Genomic DNA, 16,938 nt, shown 5'->3' on the forward strand with positions numbered 1-16,938 from the left:
GGGGGGGGGAGGGGGGGGGACAGGCTAGAAGCGGAAAGACACAGGCGTGGCCCTGGAAAGCTCACAGCCCTCCGTCATCCTTAGCCCTGCTGTCTCTCTCACCCTGGGATCAGCTCAGGACCAAGCCTGCTAGCTCCACTGCTGGGTCTCCCATCTCTTCTCTTCCCTGGTTTCTCAGCAGCAGCCTTGTCAATCTCTTAATCTAGCCTCCCCCATCAATCCTTCGCCTGGAAACCCAGGCCTCCCTAAGACAAATTTGCCCTTAGGTCTATCACTGCCATGCTATCTTCTGCAAGATAAAGGGCTACAAGATAAAGGTCTGACTGTCCTCTGGCCCCCACTCATCTTGCTGGCCTTTCCTCTTGACTCTTGTGGTACCCAGCATGCCAGGCTCTTGCACACCACCTTGCCTCTGCATAGAGACTCCCACTGCTGCCTAAAATGCTCAACTCCCCTCCAGCCCCCATCCATCTGGGGAGATCTTCCTCATCTCTGCTCTCAGTTCTGCAGAGAATGTGGGTCTGTGAAATCTTGCTGACTCCCCGAGGTAACACCCACCCTTCTATGCCTCCACTGTGCAGACTTGTGAAAGGCCCTGCTTTAGATTGGTCTGCTGCTTGTCTGCCTTTCCTTCTAGACCAGGCTGTGGGCTCCCTGAGGCTAGAGGCCCCAGTGCAGGGTCCCAGCAGCCATCTGCTGGGTAGCCCACGGTTGCAGAAAGGCGCACCTGGCCTGGGGATCCTGTTTCCATCTCAGCTGGGGTGGATAGGGAGGTGGTTAACCTCAGAAAAAGGCATGTCTGATCACATAGCCCCTTTCCTTGAACCTCTTCGGAAGGTACCACTGCACTCTTAAGAAGACCCAAGTCTTCAGAGACACTACCCATCATCCCTCCTACCTGTTCCACCCCCACCCCCAGCTCCCCTCCCTGGGGCTGGGTACTGCCAGTCCCCTCCCTAGAGAACGCTCTTCCCCAGACAGGCCCTGGCCATTCTAGAACTCCCCATTTGTTTGCATGCAAGTACACCCGGTTTAAACTGCATCAGTCCCCTCCAATAGGGACACCTGGGTGGCTCAGTCAGTTGGGTCTCCAACTCTTGATATCAGTTCAGGTCATGACCTCAGGATCATGAGATGAGCCCCCCATCTGGCTCCCTGCTTAGCGAGGGGTCTGCTTGGGACTCTCCCTCTCCCTCTGTCCCTCCCCCTGCGCATGTGCTCTCTTTTTCCACTCCCCCCTCTCTCTCAAAATAAATAAACAAAAAATCTTTAAAAAAATAAATAAAAACTTTTCCCCGAAAGCTTTTGCTAGCACCTGACAACCTCTCACATCTTATGTGTTTACTGCCTCTTCCCACTCTCTTATCAACTCCCAGAGAGCGGGGGTGGGGGTGGGGGGGTGAGTGTTTGATCTGCTCTGCCCAGCCCTGTATACCCAGCGACCACAATAGGCCGAGCACACAAGGAACTTAGGAAACATCTATTCACTGGCTGAACAAATGAGTGAACGAAGTGATAGTGGGGCATTGTGGGGCGCTGGGTTTATCCGCCAAACCAAACCGCTCGGCGGGGCGGCTGCCAGTTGAGGGGGCGGGACGGGGGCGGGGCCGGTCGGGGAGGGGCGGACCCGGCTTGCTGGGCCCCAGAAGGGCGGAACCCGAGGCGCGCGGGCGGGCGGGGCCCGGCCCGGAGGACTGAGGGAAAGGCACCCGCGCTGCCGGAAGTGGGCGCGCAATTCTCGCCGCCGGGACCGTGGCGGGAGACCTGAGTCGTCGCCATGGAGCTACCTGAGGCGGACGCCGCCGGCGACGATGCCATGGACTCGTTCCTGGAAAAGTTCCAGAGCCAGCCTTACCGCGGCGGCTTCCACGAGGACCAGTGGGAGGAGGTGGGCGGCCCGGGCCCCGCACGTGTGTGGGGGCTGGCGGGCAAGCGCCTCCCGCATCCCCGGCCCGCTGGCGCTGCCGGCCGATGGGTGGTTTCAGCTTGAGAGTGTTAGGAAATCGGCCTCGGGGTTTTGAGGGCTGTCTTCAGCTGCCACTACATTTTAGGCGTCCGGGTTTTGGGAGTCCGACAGACCTGTGACTCCACCACTTGCTGGCTCAGTTATTTAACTTCTCTGAGCCTGTGTCCTCATTTGTAAAATTTCCTTAAGTATAGCTACACCCTCGTAGGATTGCGGCAAAAATGAAGGGATATGGTGGGTAAAGTGCCGGGAACTTAAGAGCGCTCAGTTAATGGTGATTCCCACCGCCCTTGTAAGATTGTGAGCACAGGAAGAATCGTTAGCGATCCTTACTTACCCTGCGCTCTCATCTTACACGTGGGAAACTGAGGCCTGGATAGGGAGAGAGATAGCTCATCATGACTTGCAAATCCTGATGAGTAAGAAAACTTTGATACAGAGATATGGAATTGGATCTACCCTGTGGAAAATCTTACTCCTATAGTTCATTCTTTCTCTACATCTCCAGGAATTTGAAAAGGTCCCCCTATTTATGAAGAAAGCGCCATCTGAAATTGATCCCAACGAGAATCCTGAATTGGCTTGCCTCCAGTCAATTATTTTTGATGAAGAGCGATCTCCAGAAGGTATCTTACATGAGTCTAATGTTTGTTCTGTGTCTCCATTGAATTGAGGTAAAGAGCGAGTCAGACAGATTCTGATAACAAGAAGTAGTTAGCCTGGGCTAACTCGTCACTATTTCACATATACTCCCCCCTCCAAAGTACCTCCTAAATGCTAGGCTTTGGGGATAAAGGGATGAATAAGATTGCCCTCAAAGGTCTCATGCGCCAGTGGATAGCCAGATTGTCCTGTGTGTATGTGATAAGTGCCAACATGCAGCTATGTACCAGGTGCTGCGGCAACACAGAAGAGGGGCAGGTAGGAGTGGGCTCACAATGGATTGGAAATCTGAAGTGATTCTTAACAATTTTGTAGGCTCTTACTAAGGTGAGGAGGGAGGAATTTGCATTCTAGGGAATAAAATATAAGCAAAAACAGAAGTATAATTTCCCTCCATTTCTTCAGTAATTAAAAAAAAAGTCCTTCAAGAGGTAGGATAAGGATATTTTTTTCTTTATTCATCTTTTTTTTTTTGTAAGCATCTAATAATCTACCTTGTAAGATAATTGGAATTGATTGTAGCAGTTAAGTACACATGACTTTGCTTCTCTATGTTTATACCCAGTTTTATAGGACTAATTTTTGATTTTTCTTTATTGGTTTCTTTTATTTGGTTTATCATATGTAACATTATTGTATGATTTAGAATCTATTTTTAATGAGCCTTTAAAAAAATAGGACATAGTGATTATTTTTTTTCTCTTCTTTGCAGAACAGGCCAAGACCTATAAGGATGAGGGGAATGATTACTTTAAAGAAAAAGACTATAAAAAAGCTGTGATTTCGTACACTGAAGGATTAAAGAAGAAATGCACAGACCCTGATTTGAACGCTGTCCTTTATACCAACCGGGCAGCAGCACAGTACTATCTAGGTAATTTATTCTGTTATTTAGTGCTTTCTGAACAGTTAACTCATGGTAAAAGCCATTTTGATGGCTAGTGCAGAGTTTGAGAGTGTCAGAGAAAGAGCTGCTTATCCCAGAAAGCTAGGCTAGTTTACTCTAATTGAACACTGATTTTCAGGTAGACCGGGTGAAAAGAGAAACCAGATCGACTGTATAATTCTTACTGTCTGAACCAAATGAGTGACATACCTTAATACATGAGTTGGTATGATCTGAGATTTTTTTTTTTTTAGCCCAAATGTTTCTGTCTCAAAAAAAATGTGTTTTTGTTTTTTATTTTTGGCCTTTTACCCTCTTCTGAAGGATGCTAGAAGGATCAAGCAAAGAGATTTTTGTGTGAGAGAAACTATCTTAAAGGGATAATTTTTCAAAGAGTATTCTGTGGGACCTGAAGTTTTGTAAACCCCCTTTTCAGGTAACACTAAGTAACATGCAGGACCATTCTGCAGACGTGACTTTGGGAAACATTCATTATTGGGTAGCATTATTGCTGGTGACTAGTCTTGGTCATGTTAGGCCCATGTTTCTTATCACAGAGTTTAAAGAGACCTGGGGCCTCTGAGGGGCTGGTAAGAGAATAAGCCTTGTGGTCTAGCTGGGATAAGTCTGCTGGGACCCATCACCATTTGAGCAGAGTTTCTCCCCAACCATAGTCTGCTCCAACTGTTGTCTCCTTTAGCATGTTTCATTATAAAATTCTAAACAGTAAGCGTGGTATAGAACTTTAGAGATTATTTGGGCCAAACAACCCCCTCATTTTACATAGGCCCAGAGAGGGACCCTCTGATAAGTGCAAGAACCTGGACTAGAGACCCATTCTTCTAACTTTTGGAGGAATACATTTTCTTCATTAGCAGATGAACTCGAGTTCTTGTTCTGTGCTAGGCAGTGGTGTCGCGGAGATGAGTCAGATCTGGCCTTTCCCTGAAGGAGTTTCATTCATTTCCTTATTCAATCAGTAAATATGTATAAAGCACTTACTGTGTGCTAGGCATTGAGCAACAGCTACATAGTTCCTTTCTTTGGGGGAACTTAAAGACCATCATGTGTAGGGCTAATCAGACCAGAAGAAGCACCTTGTGAGAAGAAAACCATGTGTGTGATGCCACAGGAGCAGCGGCATAATCATCACAGCCATTCCTTAAATGAGATCGCGCTGGTACTGCGTACAGAGAGCACTTTTACATTTGTTAGCCCTCTTGACCTCACAGCAACTATGTAAGTAGGTGAGGTTAACAGTTTTATCCCTAGTCAGCAGAGTACGCAACTGTAGTAAAGTACAGTAAATTTAGTAAAATGAACTGTGTAAGGGTGCACGGTGCTAGGATTGGTATGCAGAATCAGGTTCGATTCCAAGTGCACTAAATGGAAGTGCACACTTCCCGCAGTACCTGGTGCTGTCAGTTCCTTAGTCCTGGGTACTTTAAGGTTCTGCAGTACAACTTGACAGCTTTGGGGCTTTCCCTCTGCTGGCTTAGAATTCAGTTTTCTTAGGCCTGATTAGTCATTTAACCATTGTCTGTTTTCGAGCTTTAAAATGTATTCTCTGGTCTTACTCTTCTTGTCTCTCTGGGTTTATGGCATTTTGGGGAGGAAGGGGGAGAGTAATGGAAGTTTAGTTAAATCCTTATGTTCAATCTACCACCCTTAACCAGAAGTCTTGGATCTCTTTTATATACATTTTTTTCCATAGTTAATATCATTGCTGTTCTTCCAATTTTGTATTCAGTTCTTTTCACTTAATTTTGTAACATAAACAGTTTCACCTGTCATTAAAAATATTTGTGAATATGATTTTAATAGCTACATAAAGTTGCATCATTTGGACATACCAGTGTTTACACAGTTGGCTTTACTGTTCTGCTATTATTGAGTATATACCTGCTTTTAGGTTTTTTAAAATAAATGCAATAATGAACACAGTGATAAAGTTTTCCCACGAATTCTGATTATTCTTTTTTTTTTTTTTAAAGATTTTATCCATTTATTTGACAGAGAGAGAGAGAGCACAAGCAAGGGGAGCAGGAAGAAGCAGACTCCCCACTGAGCAGGGAGCCTGATGTGGGACTGGATCCCAGGACTCTGGGATCATGACCTGAGCTGAAGGCAGACGCTTAACTGTCTGAGCCACCCAGGCGCCCTGAATTCTGATTATTCTTAAGGTTGAAGCCAGATTTGGCAAACTATGGCTCACAGGCCACGTCTGGATCCCTGGCCTCCTGTGAGCTGAAAATGTCTTTTATATTTTTAAAGGATTGTAAAACAAGAATGTGTAACAGACCATATGTGCCTGGTAAAGCCTAAAATATTTACTATATGGCCCTTCACAGAAAAATTGTGCTGACCTCTGCACTGGATTTTTAGAAGTGAAAATAATAGGTAAATACCAAACTGCTAAGTAATATTTACAGTATAAACTAGAAAGTGAAAATCTACCTCATGCCCTTCTAATTTGGATAACAGTGTGTGTGATTGTGCACTTTTTTTTTTTTTTTTTTAATTTAAGAGAGAATGAGTACAAGGAGGGGAAGGGGGAGAGGGAGAAGCAGACTCCCCGCTGAGCAGGGAGCCCGACGTGGGTCTCCATCCCAGGACCCTGGGCAGAAGGTAGACACTTACTGACTGAGCCACCCAGATGCCCCTACACACCTTTCTTTAAAAATGAATTTACAAATATATATTTGTGTGTACATATGTCTGTATATTTAGATTGGTTTGTTTTATAAAAAATATTGATATTTTACATATTGACATTATACACATAGAACGATCAGTTAAAACAATATAGCACAGGCATCCTATCATGCCTTTTATTTTTTATTTATTTTTTTAAAGATTTTATTTATTTATTTGACAGAGAGAGGCAGCCAGTGAGAGAGGGAACACAAGCAGAGGGAGTGGGAGAGGAAGAAGCAGGCTCACAGCAGAGCAGGGAGCCCGACCAGGGGCTTCATCCCAGGACCCTGGGATCATGCCCTGAGCTTAAGGCAGACGCTTAACAACTGAGCCACCCAGGCGTCCCCCTATCATGCCTTTTATGTGCAGATCTATCTTACCCTTTTTAATGGTTGCATAGTACTTAGTAGTGTGGATTTACCATAGTTCATTTAATTATTACTACATTGAGGATATTTAGGGTATCACCAGTGTTTCACAGTTCACAAAACTAATGCAGTTGACATGGTTTTACATTTATCCTTGTATATTTGTCCAGGTATTTTTAAGGATAAGTTCTTAGGAAAATATTGTTGGGTCAGAATATATGCACAGGTGCATGCTAATTTGCTCTCTAATTTACCCTGAAGAGTGCCCTTTTCCCATGTCTTCACCCTTCCTGGATATTATCTGTTTTTACTTTTGTGTTAATTTTAATTTCTTCAGTCACTGGTGATGTTGAGCATCTTTTTTTGGGCTTACTAGCCATTTATAGTTGTTGTGGGCTTCTAGTCTTACAAATATTTCTAAGACTTGATGAGCACAACTATATTTTTTTCTAAAAACTGTTGCTCTGATTTATAGTCTCCAAGACTATACAAGAATGTCTATGTCTCTACACATGAAATTTTGCAAATATTCTGATCTCAATCTTGTTTTCTCTTTTACTAAATGGTGCCTATTAGGCAATTTTCGTTCTGCTCTCAATGATGTGACAGCCGCCAGAAAGCTAAAACCCTGCCACCTCAAAGCAATAGTAAGAGGTGAGTATTGTAGAACTACAGTATGATAGTCCTTATGGAAAAGTTGGCACTCACTGCACCAAAAGTTGAGGCATTTTAAGCTTTGATATTAAGGTGCTAAGATACTAATGAAACCACCTTATTTTTGCAGCCTTAAGTTCCTGGTCCTTATTAATAGTAACATTCCATTTTTAAAAGCATTTCCCAGAGAATAATATAACCCTTTATATTTTAAGAATTTGTAGAGAAATTGAAACTCCTCATTTTAAATTAATAATAAAATTAATTAAAATAAAGCAGTTCCAAAAGCCACATTCTAATTTTTTCCCCAAATTATCTGATTGAAAGGCGAGATCTTCAAATGCCATGTTAATTAAAAGATAAGTTATGGGACCTTTGCTTATAACTCTGATGCTGAGATGTTCCCAGATTATATTTTCTTTTGTGGTCTGACCTTTCTGTGTAATAATAGTGCTTATATTATTTTTATACTTTACCTTTTCTTTGAGAAGCTCAGAGGTGCTTTGTAAACTTTATTCATCATATGTTAATCCTTCTTATAGTCCCATGATCAACTGCTCTATCATAAGTCAAATGCTTTCCCAAAGCTGTGCATCTTTAGGTATGCATGGTTAGGGGTTGGTATAGGTAGGTCCATGTTCCTCAGCTGTAGGGAAAGAAGGTACTGTTCAAAGATTGGCAAGTGAAGTCAGTGTAGTCCTGTGGAATTGGTATAAGCTGGAGTTTGTAAATCTTGAATTGTCAGTTTTACCTGAGCATGTGACCTTGGCAAGACACCACTCTGAGTGTCCGTTTGCTCATCTCTGGAAGATGAGATTGGATTCTGTTGACATCTAAGCCCTTACAGTTCTGATATTTGGAAATTCTGAGGTAAGTCTAAAGAGGCTAACTGGAGAAGAACAAACATGGTGAGGGGAGAAGCAGCTTAACCTGGAAGCCATTAGGAACAATTTTAGGAGAGACCTAAGGTCTTTGATCTAGCCACTGCTTTGATGAATGGCTGAGATCAATTCTGTTCTCTGTCTCTATTCAAATATCATCTGAAATGGACTTTATTCTGATTTGCAGATGAGGAACCTGAAGCTCAGTGAGGCTCAGTATTTTCTCTAATGTCTCGTTGGTAAACAACAGAGCCAGATCTCCAGCCCAGATCTGTCTGAGTCCAAACCCTGTGCTCTTTGCCATTCAGTTGTAGCCTTCCCTACCTTAAAAGCCTTTAATGCCAGGGAGGCTTACAGGAGTTTTAAGCTGAATGGGCCCTAGAGATCTTTCTGAGCTAAGATACAAAAAATATTCTTCCTTGTCTGGGGAATGCAGTAGAAGGGGCTTTAATAATCTGTTTTCCCTTCAGAATGCTGGCTGGTAGCTGGTGGAGGTTGGGGACGGGGGTGGTTCCTGCATAAGGAGAGCTTTTTCCATGCATATTGTCCATGTATTCTAAGGGTTCTGGGTTCTACAGGTGCCTTATGCCATCTGGAACTGAAAAACTTTGCTGAGGCTGTGAACTGGTGTGATGAAGGGCTGCAGATAGATGCCAGAGAGAAGAAGCTTCTGGAAATGAGGGCTAAAGCAGACAAGCTGAAGGTTGGTGGCAAAATCATTAGCTAGTTGATATTTGTTACTTAGCATTAATTAATTAGTATTTCCCAGATTGTGTCTTTTGGGTCATTGTCAGCTTTTTCTTCTTTAAAAACAAAACCCAAGGGGCGCCTGGGTGGCACAGCGGTTAAGCGTCTGCCTTCGGCTCAGGGCGTGATCCCGGCGTTATGGGATCGGAGCCCCACATCAGGCTCTTCCTCTATGAGCCTGCTTCTTCCTCTCTCACTCCCCCTGCTTGTGTTCCCTCTCTCGCTGGCTGTCTCTATCTCTGTCGAATAAATAAATTAAAAAATCTTAAAAAAAAAATTTTTAAAAACAAAACCCAAAACTATTCCCACCTTTGGAACTCTGGAGGATACAGACAAGTAAAGATAAATAAATAGTTATAGTGTGACAGAGACAAGCAAGAATATATCGTATATATAGTAGTAGTATCTAACTTTACCCTGGACAAGGGCAGGGCAGAGATGCCAATAGCAAAGTTTTGCTGAAAGAGGTGATGTCTGCATCTGATCTCTTGGAAGACTGAGCAAGAGTTTACTCCCCTGGAGGGTGGGGGTGAGGAGTGGAGAATATTCCAGACAGGAGAAAGCATAACCATTGGCAAGGCCTTGATATTTCTGAAACGAAATCCCTTCTTTTTTTTTTTTTTTTTTTTTTTTNTTTTTTTTTAAAGATTTTTTATTATTTATTTGACAGAGATAGAGACAGCCAGCGAGAGAGGGAACACAAGCAGGGGGAATGGGAGAGGAAGAAGCAGGCTCACAGCAGAGGAGCCTGATGTGGGGCTCGATCCCACAACGCTGGGATCACGCCCTGAGCCGAAGGCAGACGCTTAACCGCTGTGCCACCCAGGCGCCCCAACGAAATCCCTTCTTTGAAAATAGTGAACGTAATGTATGCCTCAAAGGTTTTTATGAGGATTAAATGAGAACGTGTGTGTGTGTGCGCGTGCGTGTGTGTGTTAGCACATTTCTTGACTTACAGTAAGGAGTTGATAAATTCGTGGCTATTGTGATTTGAATAAATAAGAAATGGCATAAGACTGCCATAATATTATCTGCACACTGTAAATCTCTTGGAAGAGAGGAGGGGAGATGACAGTTAAACATTTAAACAGGGGCGTCTGGATGCTCAGTTGGTTAAGTGTCTGACTCTTGATTTCGGCTTGGATAGTGATCTCAGGGTCCTGGGATCCAGCCCTGTGTCGGGCTCCCCACACAGCAGGGAGTCTGCTTGTCTCCTTCTCTGTCTGCTGCTGCTTGTGCATGCGGACGTTCTCTCTCTCAAATAAATAAATCTTTAAAAAGAAAAAAAATCAACATTTAAACAAACCCTTAAGCTTCTACAATATTGCGTAACTCCCAGCTTTAAGACATCTAAAGTTGCTGATGAAATGCACATAATAGCAACAGTGATGATAAAACAATAATAACAGAATACCATCGCTACCGAAAATAATGTTCAGCATTTAGATAGCATTTCCTGTGTGTATCTTCCAGGTGCTATTTAAAATTTTTTACTTTCATGAATTCATTTAAACCACATAACAACCCTATAAGGTAGGAACTATTCTAAGTGGCCTTTGAGTAGTGAGGTAGCTAAAGCACAGAGAGATCAGGAACCTGCCTGAGTCATCGCTGTGGTGAAGCTGGGGGTCAGAATCGAGCAGTCTGGCTCTAGAATCCGTGTGCTTAGTCCCTATGCAGTACTGCCTTACATGTCTATTCAATACAAAGCCAGAACTAGACTTCAGATCTCCTGATTCCTGGTCTAGGTCTGTCTTCACTGCTTATACTATGGAAAGGGAATTTGCAGTGCAATGGGAGCCTTCAGCTCTCCCTGCAAAGGGGCAGGTTTTAGTCAGAGGTCGTTCTGGTCATATGGTAGAAAAAGTAGATAATCTGTTAACTCACATGGCTTGGTAACAGAATTCTGAGCCTAGGTAACTGGGTGTGGGCCAGAATTTCTAAAAGTGGTATGTATATACAGGAGAGAGTATTTAGAGGGCTACTGCGGAAGGACATAGCCAAGTTAATGCACAGGAAAAGCCTTAGTGGACCTAAATGAAAGCTGCAGGTCCTGTAGCACAGGCACAGTTTTTTGTTATTGTTGTTTTGTTTGTTTTTGCAGATATCTTTTTTAAATTTAAATTCAGTTAATTAGCATATAATGTATTATTGGTTTCAGAGGTAGAGGTCAGTGATTCATCAGTCTTATGTGATACCCAGTGCTCATTATATCACATGCCCTCCTTAATGTCCATCACCCAGTTACCCCAACCCCTCACCCCCTCCCCTCCAGCAACCCTGTTTGTTTCTTATGATTAACAATCTCTTATGGTTTGTCTCCCTCTCTGATTTTGTCTTGTTTTATTTTTTCCTCTCTTCCCTTATGATCCTCTGTTTTTTTCCTTAAATTCCACATGTGAGTGAAATCGTTTGATAATCAGCAAAGAGAAGTGACGTCAGCAAAGATGGCCAAATAAAGATCTAAAATTCTTTACTTCATAAAGTCTATGAAAAACTGGCAAAAATGGTTAGAGTCACTAACATTTTTCAGAGCTCTGAAATGAGCCAAAAGCTTGCAGCAATCTGGGGAGTGTTTATTCAAGAAAAATGGCTGAACCTCTGTAAGCACAGCAAGCTTTGTGACATTTTAACTTGCCCTATTCCCATCTCCTACCCCTGGTACCACAGTAGCCTTGAAAGAATCATGGTGAAAATGAGCAGCCCGGCAGCCACCAGAGGAGGCAAATAGGATTAGAGCTCGTTCAAAGCCCTGTTCCCAGAGAATTGCCATTATTGGACCATCTGGGTGGTCTCCTAGAAGACCCCACTCACAAGACAGATTTTATTCGACTCATGTTGGAGCTATCCCAGTATAAAGAGCTTTTTTGCGGGGGCTGGGAAGGAAGGATGTGTCAAAAACAATTAGAAGCAGTTATTTAAGATTGCAGCTGTCTGAGATAGTGGATGGCAGGGCAAACAGTAGGCTTACCAGAATAATTAAAAAGAAAAGCTGGGGATTCTTCAGGGGCTTTGAAAAGCTCTAACATATTCCTGGAGATCTACAAGGTCACATGTGTGTCCTGGGCTATGCACGTGCTCAGGAAGGATCTAAGAAGGCCCTAAGCGCTGACCTCTGGCTGACTCGGAGGCTCTGTGAAAGCAGTAAGGGAAGGCTGAGGCTGAATTGTAAACTGTTTGGGTGAGTGCTGAAGGTGTGCCACAGTGTGCACAAGGGAGCCAGCCCCTCAGCAAAGAGCGGGAGACTTTGGCTTTAGGCATTTAGGGAAATCTGTCCAATCACTAGCTGACCACTAAGCTGTTTAAGGACTTTAGTGATCATTTAAAACCAAATACAGGCTTTACAGAATTAGTTCAGGAAAGTAAACAATAACAACAGCGATATCAAACACTGGAGAGGAAAGAGAGAGAATTCAATTTCCAAAGTTGCCACATTGTATTATTTTAAAAGTCTGTTTTTCAATACAAAATTACAAGATGCAAAGAAATAAAGTATGGCCCATACAGAGGGAAAAAAATCAATAGAAAATGTCCCTGAGAAAGCCCAGACATGAGACTACAAGACAAAGACTTTAAACCAGACTTTGAAATATGTTCCAGGAAGAAAGAAAGCAAAGTCTAAAGAACTAAAAAAAATATGAGAACAATGTCTTACCAAATAAAGACTATCAATAAATTGTGAAAAAGAATCAAATAGAAATTCTGTAGTTGATGGGGCACCTGGGTGGCTTAGTCGTTAAGCGTCTGCCTTCGGCTCAGGGCGTGATCCCCGCATTCTGGGATCTAGCCCTGCATCAAGCTCCTCCACTGGGAGCCTGCTTCTTCCTCTCCCACTCCCCCTGCTTGTGTTCCCTCTCTTGCTGGCTATCTCTCTCTGTGTTAAATAAATAAAATCTTTAAAAAAAAAAAAAAAAAGAAATTCTGTAGTTGAAAAGTATAGTAATTGGGAAGTTCACATAAGGGCTCGAGAGCAGAACTGTGAAGATAGATCAATTGCGATTACCCAGTGTGAGTAACAGAAAGAAGAATAAAGAAACATTAAGAGAGGGGTGTCTGCATGGCTCAGTCAGTTGGGCATCTGGCTTTTGATTTCTTTCTTTCTTTTTTTTTAAAGAATGATTTCTCTCTCCTCACAGCCCTTTTCATTATCTCTATTTTTTTCTTTTAAGATTTTATTTATTTGACAGAGAGGCAGTGAGAGAGGGAACACAAGCAGGGGGAGAGGGAGAAGCAGGCTTTCTGCTGAGCAGGGAGCCCGATGCGGGGCTCGATCCCAGAACGCTGGGATCATAACCTGAGCCGAAGGCAGATGTCTAAGAACTGAGCCACCCAGGCGCCCCCTGACTCTTGATTTCTAGCTCAGGTTATGATCTCGGGGTCGTGGGATTGACCCATGTCAGGCTCTGCACTCAAGAGAGGAGTCTGCTTGAGATTCTCTTCCTCTCTCTCTGCCCCTCCCCCCACACCCATCTTCTCTCTCTCTTTAAAATAAATAAATCTTAAAAAAAAAAAAAAAGAAACATGAAGAGAGACTGAGGAACCTGTGGGGTGCCATGAAGTATATCATCATAGACATGGGAGTCCCAGGAGAGGAGAAAGAAAAAGGGACAAAAGAATATATGAAGAGATAATAGCTGGAAACTTCCCAGATTTGATAAAATAGTAATCTACCCTTCTAAGAAACTTAACAAACTCCAAGTAGGATATACTTGAAGAAATCTACACCCAGAGACATCATAAACTGTTGAAATTCAAACATGAGAATGTTAAAAGCATCAAGAGAGAAGAGACTCCTCACATACAAGAGATCCTCAATAAAAGTAATAGCTGAGGGGCACCTGGGTGGCTCAGTTCATTGAGCATCCAACTCTTGATTTTGGCTTAGGACATCTCAGGGTTGTGAGATCAAGCCCTGTGCCAGGCTCTGTGTTGGGCCTGGAGCCTGCCTAAGATTCTCTCTGGCCTTCTCCCTCTGCTCCCGGCCCCCACAAAGTCACAGCTGATTTCTCATCAGAAGCCATGGGAGCCAAAGGGCCATGGGTTGACATTCAGAGTGCTGAAAGACAGACTGTCAGCTAAGAAATCTATGTCCAGCAAACCTATCTTTCAAAAATGGAGAGGAAAAGTAAAACTCTTTAGGTGCAAATGATACAATCTTGTATATAGAAAATCCTAAGGAATCCACTACAAAACCACTAGAGCTAATAGATTAGTAAGTTGGTATGATACATTAATAGACAAAACCCAATTGTATTCTGTAGACTTGTGAACATTCCAAATATGAAAACAAGTCCATTTATAATAGCATCAAAAAGAAAAACATATTTAGGAATAAATTTAACAGAAATAGCATAAAACTTATAATCTGAAAATACAAAACATTGTTTAAAGAAATTAAATCTAAAAAAATGGGAAGACATTCATGGATCAGATCTTAATATTGTTAAGATGACAGTGCTCCCAAATTGGTGTCCAGATTCAACTCTGTCTGCATCAAATTTCCAATTGGCCACTTTGCAGAATATCGACCAGCTGATTCTAATATTCATACGTAAAGTCAAGGGACCCAGAATAGCCAAAACAATCCTTAAAAAAAAAAAGAGGACTCACACTTCCCAATTTCAAATCTTACTACAGAGCTATAGTAATCAAGACACTGTGGTACTGGCAGAAGGGGATAGATATATAGATCAGTGTAACAGAATTGAGAGCTCAGAAATAAACCCTCATATTTATAGGCAGTTGCTTTTCAACAAGGGTACCTAGACCATTCAGTGGGGAAGAAATAGTCTTTCCCATATCCGCATGAAAAGCATGAATTTGGACCCCTACCTCATACTATATGCAAAATGGATCAAAGACCTAAATGGAAGAGCAGAGCTATAAAACTCATCAAAGAAATTGTTGGCATTAATCTTCACGACCTTGGATTAGGCAGTGGTTTCTTACATATGACACAAAAAGCACAAGAAACAAAAAAGATAAACTGGACTTCATCAAAAGTAAAAACTCGTGCTTCAAAGGTTACCACTGAGAAAGTGAAAAGACAACCCACAGGATGGGAGAGTATTTATAAATCATGTATCTGTTAAGGGGCCTTTATCTAGAATGTATAAAGAACTCTTAACATCCTAATAATTAAAAGACAACGCCATTTTTTAGATGGGCAAAGGATGTGAACAGACGTTTCTCCAAAGAGGATAGATAAATGGCCAAAAAAGCACATGAAAGACGCTTAACATTCTTAGTCATTAGGGAAATGTAAATCAAAACCACAGTGAGATACTGTGTCACACTAGGATGGTTATAATTTTTTTAAAGGAAAATAACAAATATTGAGAAGGATGTGGAGAGACGGAAACCTTCACGTGTTGCTGGTGAGAACGTAAAATGACAGCCACTACAGAGAACAGTTTGACAGCGACACCTGGGTGGCTCAGTCAACTAAGCATCTGCCTTCGGCTCAGGTCATGATCCAAGGGGTCTGGGATTGAGCCCCACATCAGGCTCCCTGCTCAACAGGGAGTCTGCTTCTCCCTCTGCCCTTCCCCCTGTTCGTGCTCCCTCTCCCTCTCTCTCAATAAATAAATAAAATCTAAAAACAAACAAAAAAAACCATTTTGACAGTTCCTCAAAAAATTAACCGCAGAATTAACATATGAACCAGCACCTCCACTCCTAGGTATATACCCAAAGAAAAATAAACAAGTAGTAAAATAAATACCTGTAGATGAGTGTTCATAGCAACACTGTTCATAACGGTCGAAAAGTAGAAAACGATCTAAATGTCCATTCACTGATGATAAACAAAATGACAATGGAATATTATTCAGCCATAAAGGAGAATGAAGTATGATACACATTGCAGTGTAGATGAACCTCAAAAACACTATGTTAAGTGAAAGAAACCAGCTATAAAAGATCACATATTGTATGACTCTCTCCCTCTCTCTCTCTCTCTCTCTCTAATATATATATATATATGTGTGTATATATATATATAAAACATCCAAAATAGGCAAATCTATAGAGACAAAGAAGATTAGTGGTTGCCAGGGATTGGGGATGGCGGGAAGTGTGGAGTGACTGTTTAATGGGCTTGGGGTTTCCTTTAAGGGTACTGAAAAGAGAACCAGATAGAGGTGATGGTTGCATAGTACAGTGACTGTATAAAATGACAATGAATTGTATACTTTAAAATGGTTAATATCAGGGTACCTAAGTGGCTCAGTTGGTTAAGTGTCTGCCTTCAGCTCAGGTCATGATCCCGGGGTCCTGGGATTGAGCCCTACACCGGGCTCTCTGCTCAGCAGGGAGCCTGCTTCTCCCTCTCTGCCTGCCACTCTCCCTGCTTGTGCTCTCTCTTTCTCTCTGTCAAATAAATAAAATCTTTTAAAAAAAAAGTAAAATGGTTAATACGTCACGTGAATTTCACCTCAATTTTTTAAAAAATTAAGAAATACATATATATGCCATAAAAGACAAGATTATTGGTAAAGATAAATTATTGGACAAAAGTATTATAGGAACTAGTCAAAACTTTAAAAAAGACATCGTTAAGACTAAAAGGCAAGCCATGGAATTGGAGAAAATATTTGTAATGCATTTATCTAATAAAAGATTTATATCCAGAATATGTGAAGAAATATATTCACTATGAAAAAAATCTTAAATGTGGCAAAAGAAACAAACAGGCAGGCCACCTGGGTGACTAAGTCAGTTAAGCGTCTGACTCCTGATTCTGGCTCAGGTCATATCCCAGGGGCCTGGGATCGAGGCCCACATCAGGCTGTACGCTTAGTGTGGAGTCTGCTGTAGGATTCTCTTGCTCCCTCTGCTCCTCCCCCTGCTTGTTTTCTCTCTCAAATAAATAAATCTTTTTTTTTTTTTTAAGATTTTATTTATTTATTTGACAGACAGAGACACAGCCAGTGAGAGAGGGAACACAAGCAGGGAAGTGGGAGAGGAAGAAGCAGGCTCCCTGGGAGCCCGATGCGGGGTTCAATCCCAGGACCCTGGGACCATGCCCTGGGCTGAAGGCAGATGCTTAACGAATGAGCCACCCAGGCGCCCCTC

At 42.4% G+C, this 16,938-nt stretch overlaps 1 protein-coding gene across 2 annotated transcripts in view; it reads left to right on the forward strand.

Moving 5' to 3' along the window:
* The first annotated feature begins 1,685 nt into the window (after nucleotides 1–1,685).
* The window catches only part of TTC4 (tetratricopeptide repeat domain 4), a 30,140-nt gene continuing 14,887 nt past the window's right edge, over nucleotides 1,686–16,938 (forward strand). The window contains exons 1-5 of one of the 2 annotated variants that reach the window (XM_019795860.2): nucleotides 1,686–1,888; nucleotides 2,475–2,592; nucleotides 3,342–3,503; nucleotides 7,157–7,234; nucleotides 8,694–8,818. In XM_019795860.2, coding sequence (XP_019651419.1) covers nucleotides 1,778–1,888; nucleotides 2,475–2,592; nucleotides 3,342–3,503; nucleotides 7,157–7,234; nucleotides 8,694–8,818 — 594 coding nt within the window. In that variant the 5' untranslated portion in view covers nucleotides 1,686–1,777. The remainder of the gene's footprint in view (nucleotides 1,889–2,474; nucleotides 2,593–3,341; nucleotides 3,504–7,156; nucleotides 7,235–8,693; nucleotides 8,819–16,938) is intronic. The other variant, XM_002915768.4, reaches the window with a different exon arrangement.

This window comes from Ailuropoda melanoleuca, chromosome 2, assembly GCF_002007445.2.
Source record: "Ailuropoda melanoleuca isolate Jingjing chromosome 2, ASM200744v2, whole genome shotgun sequence".
NCBI lineage: Eukaryota > Metazoa > Chordata > Mammalia > Carnivora > Ursidae > Ailuropoda > Ailuropoda melanoleuca.